Source organism: Prunus dulcis, unplaced genomic scaffold (assembly GCF_902201215.1).
Source record: "Prunus dulcis unplaced genomic scaffold, ALMONDv2, whole genome shotgun sequence".
Taxonomy (NCBI): Eukaryota; Viridiplantae; Streptophyta; class Magnoliopsida; order Rosales; family Rosaceae; genus Prunus; species Prunus dulcis.
Window position 1 is genome coordinate 99,447 of NW_023010005.1, and position 13,323 is coordinate 112,769.

General features: G+C 44.8%; 1 protein-coding gene across 1 annotated transcript; it reads left to right on the forward strand.

The window, feature by feature from the left end:
- Window positions 1–9,963: 9,963 nt before the first annotated feature.
- On the forward strand, window positions 9,964–10,648 carry LOC117612415 (urease accessory protein UreE-like). The gene is made up of 2 exons (XM_034341098.1): window positions 9,964–10,080; window positions 10,370–10,648. The coding sequence occupies exons 1-2, from the start codon at window positions 9,972–9,974 to the stop codon at window positions 10,525–10,527; spliced, it is 267 nt and encodes an 88-aa protein (XP_034196989.1). The 5' UTR covers window positions 9,964–9,971; the 3' UTR covers window positions 10,528–10,648.
- Window positions 10,649–13,323: the final 2,675 nt, after the last annotated feature.

Here is a 13,323-nt window from a genome sequence, read left to right on the forward strand (position 1 = left end):
CAACACTGGAATTCTGTGTTATTATTTTGATTAGTAACTTCGGACATAGGCTGGTGGTGGGAGACCTGCAGAAGACAAAATGGTAGAAGCAATCGTTAAGCTTCGGACACCGGTGTGGTGCCGGCCGAAGGCTCTCCGATGCCTAAGTCAGCTATAAGTGGTAACTTTGGCAGAGTAACAGTAAAAGTGAGAAAGTAGATACCCCTTTTTACTTGGGTACTGTTCCCTATTTATAGAGAGGTGAAAGTAGGAGGTTTGCACAAAGTTTAAATGTGGAACTTTGTGCAAGTCGTCATGGTGGCGACACGTGTCCTGGAGATTAGGTTTGGCAATTGGGAGCTTCGGCAGGTGTCTGGCACCTCGGAAGTGTGTTTTCCTTCGGCAGGGAAGAAGGCGTGGCTGCCTTGGTGCTAGTCGCTTTGATGCTGGGTCTGCTTGGTTCACTATGGTGTAAACAGTAGTCCCCCAAGTTCGCGGTCGAGAAGTAACTTCTGGGTTGGGAACTTGTGAGTTTTTGTGTAATCGTGACCGAGCATTCCAGCTTTATTGGGAGCCGTACGGCACTCCCTAGTCCCCCAAGTTGGCAAGCTAGGAGTTGCGTCAACACATGGAATGTGTGATACAAGTTGTGTGAGCCTCTAGAACTGTTGGTAGCTGGGTACCTGGGCATTCTACAGGTAGGATGGGAGCTGGGTCCGTAGGGGTTTTTTTATTTATTTTTATTTATTTTTTTGGGAAAGCTGGGAAGCTAGGCTTTCGGCAGGCTGGGTCTTTGAAAAATTTGGGGGCTCTCTTCTCCTTCCATGGTCCTTGCCGTTCGGCAAGGTCCTAGCCCTTGTTTTTTTTTTTTTTTTTAGTTGGGAGCTAGGCCTTCGGCAGGCTGAGGCCTTTGAAAATTTGGGGGATCTCTATTGTTTCTGCCCATTGCCTACCATTCGGCAGGCTGACTAAGTCAGGTCAGCGTGCGAAATGACTTGGGGCGTAAATGCGGAGTCAGGCCTTGGTAAAGGGTGCCTTTTCTCTTGGGCCTTCGGTAGGTTGCAAAAAGAGAAAGTAAGGGCTAGGGTTGTGAAAGGGGGGATATAAAGTCCCCTTTGTGAGCCCTGCCGTTTGGAAGGAGGAAGCGAGCAAGCCCTAGCGTCCACAAGTTCTTGCCGAACAGTAGGAGCAGTCTGAAAGTATTCTTTGAGCTTTCGAGGTTGAAAGGGTAGAGTCAGGAGTTTTGGTAGCCTTGTACACAGACCTTCGGCAAGCATCGCCGCTGGAAGGGCTTGGGTCCTTGGGGTCGTGACTTCGGGCGCCAGTTTAAGGACTTGGAGTTTCACGCTGCCATGGCTTCGGCAAGGGTTGAAGACCCGGGGCTGGGCCTGTGTTGAGGTGAGTCGATTGTAGGTGTTCTCTGTTCTTCCCACACGCCTCTTGCCTTTCGGCAAGTGTGGTCTGGGATATAATTTTGACTTTGATGGGTTTGACTGTTGTTAGGTTCTGGGAGGGAGAATCGGAGCTGGAGCTGGGCCTCGGTCTAGGAGAACTTGGAGCCGCGATTTTGGTGAGCCTTTAGTTTTTCAATGCTTGGGTTGTGGCGAGGAGAAGAATTTGTGAGAGGACCATGAGGGTCTAGATCCTTAGTGGTTCGGCAAGGAGTTCATCAGAGGGTCTTGAGGTGGTTCTCCATTTGCAGCAGGTATGTTCATGCCCCCAGAAAAATTTCGTGGGCCTTGCCGTTCTGCAAGGCCAGCTTGTGTATTTTGAAACGTAGATATATTTGTTGTGTCGTCGGATAGTCAGCGGCAGGTGGTCTGGGGGCTTTGTTAGCCGTTAGTGAAGCTTAGCCCCTTACGTTGGTAGTGTTAGAGCCTGGGCTCTTGGTAAAATTGGGGTTTACGCCATTCAGCAAGGTCCTGGGTCTTTGACTCTTGTGAGGGGTGGGAGCTAGGTTCTTGGTGTTGTGGCCTATTTGATTTGGTACGAGCCTCGGAGCTCAAGAGTTGCCCATATTTGTGTTTGCTCAACCCTTGCCGTTCGGCAAGGGTTTATTTGGACTTGAACCCAATTTTGGTAGATGTTGGATTCCAGTGTATTTATGTATTTGTTGTTTGATTTTGCAGCAGGGTCCTGGTAAAGAAGGGATCAGGAGCTGGGTTGTTTGTTGGCTTGGGCATCTCGTGTGCGTTCTCTTTTCTTTCGCACGGCTCTTGCCGTTTGGCAAGGGTGTGATATTTTTCTTGTGGGCTTTTCATGAACTAGGCCACCGGCGAGGAGGTGGAGTTGGTCGCCTCGGGCTTGGGTAAGGTTAAATATTCTGTGAGTCCCATTTTTGTGTTTGCTCATGGGTACTACCATTCGGCAAGGCATATTAGAAATCTCTCCTCCGTTTATTTTTTTGGATTTCGAATTTTGAATTGTAAATTGTATGTAGGTACAAGAAATTTGAGAGGGAAGTGGAAGAGTGCTAGGGTTTTCTCGTGAATCGAGGCGTGGGTACCCTTGGTTGGTTATAAATAGGAACTTGGGGTGGCGAAGGCACCACACTTGAGTTGTGGAGAAAAATTGCTAGAAATTGAGGAGTAGGAAAATAGATTTCCGGCAATAGTTGGTGGTGGTGCTTGTGGCTGACGTGATTTCCGACGACTCCTTCGTGGTGGTACGAACAAGGTTAGACCCCAATTTCCTTGGACTTATTGAATTGAAATGTCTTTCTTTGCATGAACATGTTGAAGGCTAGGAAGAACACCTTGAATATGAGCATGAATATGATGAATACGTTGAGCATTGGTATGAACACGTTGAATGCTTGCTTGTATACCAAAGAACATGTAGATTTGCCAAATTTTTGTGTTGTTGTCTTTCGATCCTCCTTGCATGTGCATTAGTTCTTTTTTCTTGTTTTTGCATATTGTAGATGTCTGAAAGTTCTGATAGAGAAAGTCCTGACCCCCTGCCTTTGGTGGGGATGACACTGAGAGTGAAGAGCCCAGCTAATATGTTTGTTCTGAAGAGGAGACTGTACAGACAGAGGGTATGGTAGAAGGTATTATAAAAAGTAGGATGATAGGGCATGAGGGGTGAGAGGGGTGAGCCGTTGATAGACTCCGGGTCGGCTGCATATAGGGAGATGCAGAGGAATTATATAGAGTTAGAGGCTATAGCGAACCGGGTTCTAGCCTTGCCTCATACGCTAGAGGTGGGTTCGAGCAACCAGGCATCACCATCAGGATCCATGGGTATAGCCGTAGGGTCAGTTTCAGAGGGAGTAGACATCCGGGTTGGTGTCCCTTTGGCGAGGCGAAATACGCTTACAGAAGCGAAGTTGGCCCAGTGCGGCTAATGTAGTTAGATATCCTTCGGATGGCTCCGTGATGATTTTTACGGATATGTATCGGCACGACTTTAGACTACCCTTTCATCCGTGGGTGCAGATGATGTTGGCCAAGTTGAGGTATGCGCCAGGGCAGTATAATCCCAACTTTTGGATTCTTCTCCATGGGATGTATATCGCTCGGTGGTTGGCTGGGTTGGGGGAGCCAACATTTGAGCATTTCATGTATTTGTACTCGGTTTCCAAGCAGCAGGGGAATTTTGGCTGGATACAAGCCAATTGCCGAAAGGCGAAGGAGAGGGGCTACTTTATTAGTCACAAGCGAACTACGCAAAATTCCGGGAGGAACAGGTGGTGCATGGCTTATGGTGACTGGGAGAGTCCGCCAGGGAAGAGCGTTATCCAACACATTCCTACCCACTTCCAGTCTATAGGTCCTTGGCCCCATCCCTTAAGACTGTTTGATGTTTGATTGTGTTTTGTTTTTTTTTTTGCTCTCATTCTTGGTTCTCTATTTTGCCTGTGCCGGTGTAAATGGCTAAGTAGTATTTAACCTTTGGTGCAGGTTCAGTGAAGTGGGGGCCCATCTCCAAGGAGCAGGAAGACGAGGTTGAGTGGGTGAGGGCACAGCTATTAGAGACCGAGCGTGAGTGCGGGAACTTAGTTACTCAGAAGAATCTGTTGGAGTCTGGACTCTTACAAGGAAGTAAGTACCTGGGTCACATTTATTGGGTGTCTTCTGAGCCTTTTGCGGTTGTGACTAACGTAGTTGTTTTGTTTGTTTTGTGTTGTTTTGACAGTGGCGTGTATTATAAGAGGGAGCACGAAGGTGGCTGTGGATATTGATGATGCTGAGATGCAGAAGCGGCTAAGGGAGTCTCGGGCCAAGAAGGGTACTGGGAAGCGCCCCAGAGATGATGATGAGGGTCGGGTTGCTGACGTGCTGGGAAAGAGGAAAGCCTTGGAGGAAGCTCATCAGCATGTGATGGGGGTGGGGCCGAGACTTCCAGCCTTTGATCTGCAGGGGTGGAGAAGGTGGACTTCGGCAGCACCGGTTAACGTCTTACTGGAAGGCGTGAAGAGTGACCCCGAGGCTCTGGCCAGAACCCCAGCCTCTTCCTATATAGATCAGGCCCAGAAGACGATCCTCACCTCTGCTTATGTAAGTTTTGGCCTTCTTTTGTGAATTTGTTTGGATCATTCTTGTTTGGGTTGACTGATGTTGTCTTATTTTGTAGGCCTTTGGAGAGATGTATGTCAGCATGGCCAAGGCAGATAAAGAGATCCAGATGCTGAAGAGGCGTGATGAGATGGCCAAAAGCAAAATGGCGGAGGCGCATGAGGCTATCCGAGAGAAGAACACCCTGTTGTTGCAAAAGGCGGCTCTGGCCAAGGAGGTGGAGGAGCTGAAGAGGTCGAAGGTCGAGGAGGTAGCTACTGCCCGAGTCGAGGCGATCGAGTCATTCCGAACGTCAGAGGAGCTACTGCCCGACTAGTTGATGAGCAGCTTCGCTGGGAGGATAGGCTGGTTAGGTTCAACCCCTCGGTCGAGATTAACTTTGATACGAGTGGCGAGCCTCCTACACAGAGTCCCACTGCTAATGCTAGTGTCCCGACGCCAGAGGCAGAGCCGGCCACTGGGGATGCCCCTTCCACTGAGTCTTGAAGGCGTTGCCTTCTTTATGTATTCTAGCTACCGTGTTGGAACACTTTATGTTTATTTCTGCTTTGTATGAACAGTTTGCCTAGCGCGGAGTAAGGTTGTTTTGATTTGCTTATGATATGAGACTACTTGTTATGTGATATCAGTTGTGCTAGTAAAATGATAATCATGTGAGTGGATAAGAATTAGCCGGAGTCAGGCGTTTCATTTAAATAGGTTCCTAAAGGCATAAGGTACAAGAGTTCTAGGGTCTAGATATGTTTACTTCTACCTTATAGTCAATGCTCAAGACCAAAGTATTGTCCTAGGGTCTAGATATGTTTACTTGTAGTAGTACTTGAGGTGATCAGCGTTCCAGGGATGAGGGAACGTCTTGCCCTTGGGATCACGAAGCTGATAAGTGCCGGGGCGGCAGATTTTGATAATCTCATAAGGACCCTCCCATGAAGAGCCGAAGGTACCTTCAGTAGGATTTTTGGTAGCCAAGGAAACCTTGCGCATGACCCAGTCCCCGATTTTGAAAGCGCTGGGCTTGACTCGGGAGTCGTAGTATTTGGCGATGCGTTGTTTGTACGCGACATTGCGCATGCTGGATTAGTCACGGAGCTCATCAATGAAGTCGAGGTTTAGGGCTAACTGCTCGTCATTGGCCTTGGCATCGTAAGTGGATCGGTATGTGGGCTGGCCAATTTCTACTGGTGCCACGGCTTCGGTACCAAATGATTGAGAAAACGGCGTTTCACTAGTGGAGGTGCGGAAGGTGGTGCGGTAGGACCAGAGGACTTCCGGAAGTAGTTCTGGCCAGCAGCCCTTGGCTTTGTCAAGTTTTGTGTTTAGGGTCTTATTGATAATTTTGTTCACGGCTTCGACCTGGCCATTGGACTGAGGATGGGCAGGGGAGGCGAAGCAAAGACGGATCTTGAGGTTAGAACAAAATTGTTTGAATTTGGCATTGTCAAATTGCCGACCATTGTCTGTGACGATGGAGTTGGGGATGCCGAAGCGACATACAATACTTTGCCACACAAAGGTTTCGATGCGGGCCGCAATGATGGTGGCTAAGGCTTCGGCTTCAGCCCATCTGGTGAAGTAGTCTACGGCTACAACTGCATATTTGACTTGGCCCTTGCCCTCTGGCATCGGCCCAATGAGATCCAGTCCCCATTGGGCAAATGGCCAAGGACTGACCATGGCAGTCAATGGTTCTGCCGGGAGTTGTGGAATGTTGGCAAATCTCTGACACTTGTCGCATTTCTGGGTGAAGGCCTGGGCGTCAGTGTGGAGTGAAGGCCAGAAGTATCCTTGGCGGATTGCCTTATGAGCCAGGGAGCGTGTGCCCGAGTGGTTGCCGCAGATACTTTCATGGATTTCTCGAAGGACATAATGACCCTCCTCTGGAGTCAGGCATCGGAGGTAAGGAAGGCTGAAACCCCGCTTGTATAGGGAGCCGTTAATGATCAGGTATTGGGCAGAGCGATGGCGAACGCGTCGTGCCTTGGCCGAATTAGCCGGTAGTGTTTGGTTCTGCAAAAACTGGAGGATGGGGTCCATCCATGTAGGGCTGTGATCAATGGTATAGATGAGTGGGGCTTGTGTGCTGGGCTGGGCCAAGAATTCGATGTGGATGTGGCGACCTATGCCCTGCTCCAAGACTGATGCTAACCTGGCCAATGCGTCAGCATGGCTATTCTCAGAGCGTGGCACCTGGTTTATAGAGTGGACGTGGAAGGTTGCCAGCAAGTGCCGGGCGTGCTGGAGGTAAGCCGTCATAGAGGCATCCTTGGCCGTGAAGTCCTGGTTGACTTGATGGACAACGAGCTGTGAGTCGCTGAATATCTGAATTTGTTTGGCGTCCATCTCTTTGGCTAGTCGAAGACCAGCTATGAGTGCTTCACATTCGGCCTCATTGTTAGAGGCTTGGAATTTGAAGCGGAGGGCGTACTCGAGGGCAACCTTGTCTGGGGAGATGAGAACGAGGCCGGCCCCACACCCCTGGGCATTAGAAGAGCCATCCACAAATAAAGTCCATAGGGGCTGGGTCAGGTCGAAAGTGCCTTTGCTGGCAGTGTGGTCTTGGCTCGGAGGGAGATTGGGTTCGGTTATGAGGGAGATTGGGTAGCTGCTGAAGCTTGGGGCTCCGTGAATTTTGATAAAAAGTCAGCAACGGCCTGCCCCCTTGTAGCCGGGCGGGGTTTGTAATGAATATCAAACTCGCCAAGTTCAATGGCCCACTTAACCAGCCTACCAGAAGTTTCTGGTTTCTGCAACACTTATCGGAGCGGTTGGTTGGTTTAAGACATGGATGATGTGAGCTTGGAAATATGGTCAGAGGCGTCTAGCCGAGCCGACCAGGGTGAACGACAATTTTTCGATGTCTGGATACCGAACTTCGGCATCCTGCAATGCTGTACTAACATAATGCACTGGGTGCTCCGCGTTATCCTTTGATCGGATGAGCACAGAGCTAACTGCCGAAACTGAGACAGAGAGATAAATCACGAGGATGTCTCCGTGCTCAGGGGTTGAGCTCGCTGAAAGCCGCGTCGCATTCAGCAGTCCAACTGATGCTTTGCTTGCTGCCCTTAAGAGTCTTGAAGAATGGGGCGCAGCGGTCAGTGGCCTTGGAGATAAATCTGGTCAGGGCTGCGACATGCCCTGTAAGGCTTTGGATATCCTTGACCTTCTTAGGTATTGTCATGTCTAAGATGGCCTGGATCTTTTCTGGATTGGCCTCAATACCCCTCTGGATTATCATGAACCCAAGGAATTTGCCGGAAGCCACCCCGAATGCACATTTGGTGGGGTTGAGCCTCATTTTGTACTGCTTCAAAATGGTGAACATGGCAGAGAGGTTAGGGATGTATTTGTCAGCTGTGCGACTCTTGACTAGCATGTCATCGACATATACTTCCATGGTGTTGCCAATCAGTGGGGCGAAGAGGTGGTTCACCAGACGCTGATAAGTAGCCCCGGCGTTCTTGAGGCCAAAGGGCATCACCTTATAGNATCCGAGTCCCCGACACCTTCTCAGTTAGGTACGCGGACGGGGGCTGGCGATGGGCCCAGGTGTGCCACCCTTGGGTCCTCGAGGTTGACAGGGATAGGGATCGGCCTTGGCTGACGGTCCGAGATGCGATCCCGGCAATCTTGGTAGATCCTGACTGGCTCATGAGGCCGGTCCTTCGGTGGGGGAACGCAAAGGGGTCGCGACAGGGGTTGCTCCGGATGAAGGTGGTCTTTTCCCTTGCGGAGCCTAGATTGGGCCGGGGAGCTGTGGCTGGAATGTGCTGGCTGGTTCGGCTGAGGATTCCCAACGTTCTGGGTCAGGTTTTGTTGGGCATCCTGAGCGTGAGCCCTCTCTTGGTTCCGCTTTAGAGCACGAAAGTCATGCTCTAGCTCAACATTCCGGCTATGAAGATGCTCGTACTTCTCCGACATCTTAGTCATACTATCACGGAGGCGCTCCACTTCTGCCTGGAGAGAGGCGTCTCCCGAAGATTTCCTTCGGGAAGTACCCTCGCGGGGGGTCTGGTGCTGGGTATCGCGGCTATCCTCGGTCGGCATAGCAGAATGTGGGGTGAAGAAGAGGCGACGGGGCCTGAGGGGGGAAGGAGCCAGCTGGGCTGATAGAGAAAGAAGGGATTCAAGTGTCGAATTCCCACAGACGGCGCCAAACCGTTGATGCTCAAAATGGCTCGGCCACTATTTGAGTCCAACTTAGTGATTAGAGGTACTAGGTCTTCAGCAGGGAAGAGGGCTGAAGCCCTTGGGTGAAATGGATTGGTAAGACCTGCAGAAGGGAAAAAGAGGAGAAGCAACCGTTAAGCTTCGGACACCGGTGTGGTGCCGGCCGAAGGCTCTCCGATGCCTAAGTAAGTTACAGGTAGTAATTCTGGCAGAGTAACAGTGAAAGTAGGGGAATGGTCTCTCTGTTTTACCTGGGTACTGTTCCCTATTTATAGGGAAGTGAAAGTGGGGGCTTTGCACAAAGTTCCAATGTGGGACTTTGTGCAAGCCGTTGTGGTGGCGACACGTGTCCTGGAGATTAGGTTTGGCATTTGGGAGCTTCGGCAGGTGTCCGGCACCTTGGAAGTGTGTCTTCCTTCGGCATGGGAGAAGGCGTGGTTGCCTTGGTGCTAGTCGCTTTGATGCTAGGACTGCTCGGTTCATTATGGTGTAAACAATACGTCTAATCTATGGTCTATCTTATTAGCATTTAAATTTACCCCTTCCACCTAATTACTAATTTTATTTTGACTTTGGGTGGGATTTGGAGTTTCCAAATTTTTGAGAGCAAATGTTGTAAGGATAGTACAGCCGAAAAAATTCAACTATATCCTAATGCAAATGATATTGAAATGTGGACCTGAAGAATTGTAAACTAGTGTCATGGGTTAAGTGATACAATCCCTCGAGTCAAACAGAGAGATAATGTTTACCATTTGTTTGTTTGTAATACAATCTCATTTATCACTCCTCTTTCTCAGCCCAAATGTATGAACTATTATCTTTAATATCTAATCAATTGAAATATTATCTTTCATAATCACCCAACAATTTGATATGCATCTTAAGATGCTAGCTATCAATCACGCTATCTAACCAACTTTTGACTTAGCTATTCGTCATTTTCATAATCAATCGTATAACCACACTCAAACCAAACTCTGTTGACTTTAGTTATTGCTCCTTACATTTTGCGCATAAGGAAAGAGCCATTTACACCAATCTGACCACATTACTAATCATATCTTGCACACAAACTCATATGAAATTTTGCTGATCACTAACTTAAATACGTAGTCTTATCAACCTATCAAAATCAAACAAAGCATCTTGATTTAAACTAGGTTCTGCCTTTTTCTTTTGGTGAGAAAAAAAAAATCTTAAAGGTCTATAAATAGAGAGCCAAGTGCCACATTATGTTCACTCAGCAGAAATCATCTACCCTTCGTACATTATTTGTGTTCACCTTGTGCTGATTACCATATGGCATCTTCGAAAACTTTTCTTCTTCTTGGTCTTGTCTTTGCTGTTGTCCTTGTCTCCTCTGAGATCGTCTCAGCTCGCGAGCTGGTTCCGACTACTGCTCAAACTCGTCAGTTTCTTTCTTTCTCAAATAAATCTTTTGTTTCTTTTATTCTAGTATGAATTCGTAAACTTTTCGAGGCACATTCTATATGTGGTGCAGGATAGATCATGACAATTTTTAATGATACGAATTAATTCGTATTTATATATGTGACTTGTAAAGAAATGAATGGTTAAGATTTCTTTAGCTAAATGATGTGCCTGCATGGCTTAATTTGCAACTTTTCGACATATATAACGTTTTTCTTTTTATGTTATTTTCCTTTTCTTTCTTTTTTTCTTTTTTTTTCTTTCAGAGGAAAATGTAGAGAAGGATAACTATGGTGACCATTTTCACTGCCACGAGCATGGACTTTGGGAGCATGGCCATTGCCACGGACACTGGGAGCATTGTGGCCATGGCTGCCACGGAAAATGGGGACATGGTGCTGCTGAGAGTGAAATAGAGAATTAGATATAAACCTATAATTTGCCTGTGGTAGTATATGTTGCAGGCATGTTATAAGGTTCATAAATAAATCTTTGTTTGTCAATAAAGCAGCATTAATTTGGTTGAGTAGATCCATAACTCCCAATCACAGCTGGTTTTTAGGGTTTATTGATCCTCGCCTTAGATTTGCTACAATGCGCTTTGATTTGCTGAGTTGAAGTTGTGTCAAAAGTGTACTGTTGAACTTTGGAATCTATCCTTGTAAATAAATAAATTTAAAGTTTCTTTTTTACTTACTGTGTTCCATTGAATTGAAGTTTGCATTCAATAAAAGTATATAACAAAAACTCTCTATGCGTGGTTGATTTATAGATAGAGAGTGATAGAAATTTGTACAAGTGTTCGATTGTACTCGGTCCATGTGTCATGTGATGATATGGCTGTTAGTCTGTTTCATATGATTAGGGATTGCTTAATAGTTAGTTTGGAGGTTAGTTTTGGCGGCAATTGATGACTTTGCAAAGCTGTCGATGATTTCGTAGAAATATTGTATTCTTGAATTTTAATAGCACAAAGTTCTTGTTCATATATCTTCGAGTCAAGGTTGAGGATAAACTGGGTCCTGTCATGGAAACAAAATTGCAACCTTTTACTGGATTGCAAATTGGAAAGCCTCTCATCAATCAGACTTCACAGAAGCTCACGGCCCAATACTTTATGCAGCACTGGAGCACTTTCTTGAAATCCTTGCTAAAGTAGTACGTATAAATAGCTTACTATATAAGTAGCCAAAGGAAGGACGTGTGCACTTTTGTTACAATTATGACATCCTTAACATACAAAAACTCTATGTGTATATGTATATTTTATTAGGAGATTCATTATTATATTCAATATAAGAGCTCAAATTATAAAAACATCCTATATGAAATGGACTTTAGAAATATATCCAAAGTTTATTTATAACATAACAAAAAAGCTTTTATAATTACAAAACTGTCATTGATTTCTTAACAAACTTAACTCCAAAACCTCATAAAAAAGCCCAAAACACTCAATAGGGAATCAAATTAATTTAATAATCAAAATTAAATTCAATAGGGTCAGTTGTCATTTTTTGGGTTTGTTTATAGAAATTAAATAGTGTAGAGTTTATTTATAGCTTTAGTGCTAAGAAAGTATATGACTAAATATCTCTATTTTATTTTCGAGACATACTAAGGAGACCAACTTTAGATACCAATTAGTGTACTATTTTCTAATAGAGCTGGAGCCTACCAATACAATAGGTCACACCTCTATTAGAGATATGGTACACAAGTTGGTATTTAAAATTGGTCTCCCTAGCATTTTCTTTTTCTTTTTATATATATGAGTGCTCAAGCGCTAATTGGTTGGTAAGATAAGATGATGCTAATCATTCATTTGGGCTTACTCCACAACATCATCTCATGATCCAAACCGATTTTTAGTTCATCATTCAAAGATCACCTTTGTAAAAAGTTAGCCAAATTAGACAACATTTTGTCATTTAGGTGTGATCAAATAAACACAAACACAATTTTTTTTTTAATAGATAATGAAAATATTCAAGATGATAATAAAATAGTTAAATTCTTTATGATTTGGCTAATTTAAAATGACACTAACGTTTGAGAGATTAACCCTAACTTTTTATGGGTGCCAATAACTTTCCTATATATATAATATAAATATTCTTATCCTCTTTATTTATTTATTTGGAAAAGATGCTTTCTTAAGAGAAGTACTCTGAGGTTCATTTGGTTCATGGAAAAAGAGGCTTAGGGATGGAAAATCAATTACTTTTCCATATTTGGTAAGTCCAGGCATGGAAAATGGTTGCGTGGCATATGAGAAAGTAGAGGGGAAAGTGAAGCCCTCCTCCTAACTTGGGTGGCATATGGGAAAGTTTGAGAAAATAAGTCAACATTAAGTGCACATTTTTCATGACCATTTTGTCCCCATTAACAATTTAGAATTAGAATATATCATTAAATGCATTTTTTTTATTTGATTTAATACGGGTATAATTAAAAAATTATACAAACTTTGTTTTCCATTCCTACTCAAAACAAACTTGGGAAAGGAAATAAAGTGATATCTCCCTGTTACTTTCCCAACATTTCCTAACGTGAGAAATATTTTCCCCTCAAATCCGTTCCGTGAACTAAATGGGGAGGGCGGACCTACGAAGGGGTTCAACTGGGTTTTAGCCCAGTGCTAGTTTTGTACTTTAGTCTTCATTGTAAAACAAAATCCACTACAATTAAATATTATAGCCCACTTATCTTTTAGAATTCAGCGTATCCTAGCCACCAAAATCAGATTTTATTTTCTTCTACCCATTGAAATTCTACCATATTTTCTATAAAACAAAATATATATAATCCTAACATATAATATTAATTATTCCAAAAATTCTTGGTTATAAAAGATCTTCCCCAAAAAAAAAAAAAAATTACCCCACCCCTAAAAAAATTCCTAGGTCCGCCATTGAGAAGCACTTACACAAATGATAGGATGAAACCATATGAAACCCAACATAAGAGCCATGAACAAAAGCGTAATCTGAAAAAAGATTCGCGCCCTGAACTAATTACGAAAAAACAAAGAAAAGAAAAAAGAAAAAGGAAACCAGAACACCCCTACATGTTGCACACCCAAAGTGGCTTTGCCAGCAACAGAAATTGTCAAGAAGAACAAAAAAATTAAGAAAAAACTTTCAAAAAACAAAGGAAAAATTAGGTTTTAGACATAATTAAGTTTATTAATTAGTTTGTAAGATATTGGATATTTTAG

Coding starts and splice junctions, on each gene's coding strand:
- LOC117612415 (XM_034341098.1), top strand. CDS start 9,972: ATGGCATCTTCGAAAACTTTTCTTCTTCTTGGTCTTGTCTTTGCTGTT. Junction 10,081..10,369: donor TCCGACTACTGCTCAAACTC/GTCAGTTTCTTT, acceptor TTTTTCTTTCAG/AGGAAAATGTAGAGAAGGAT.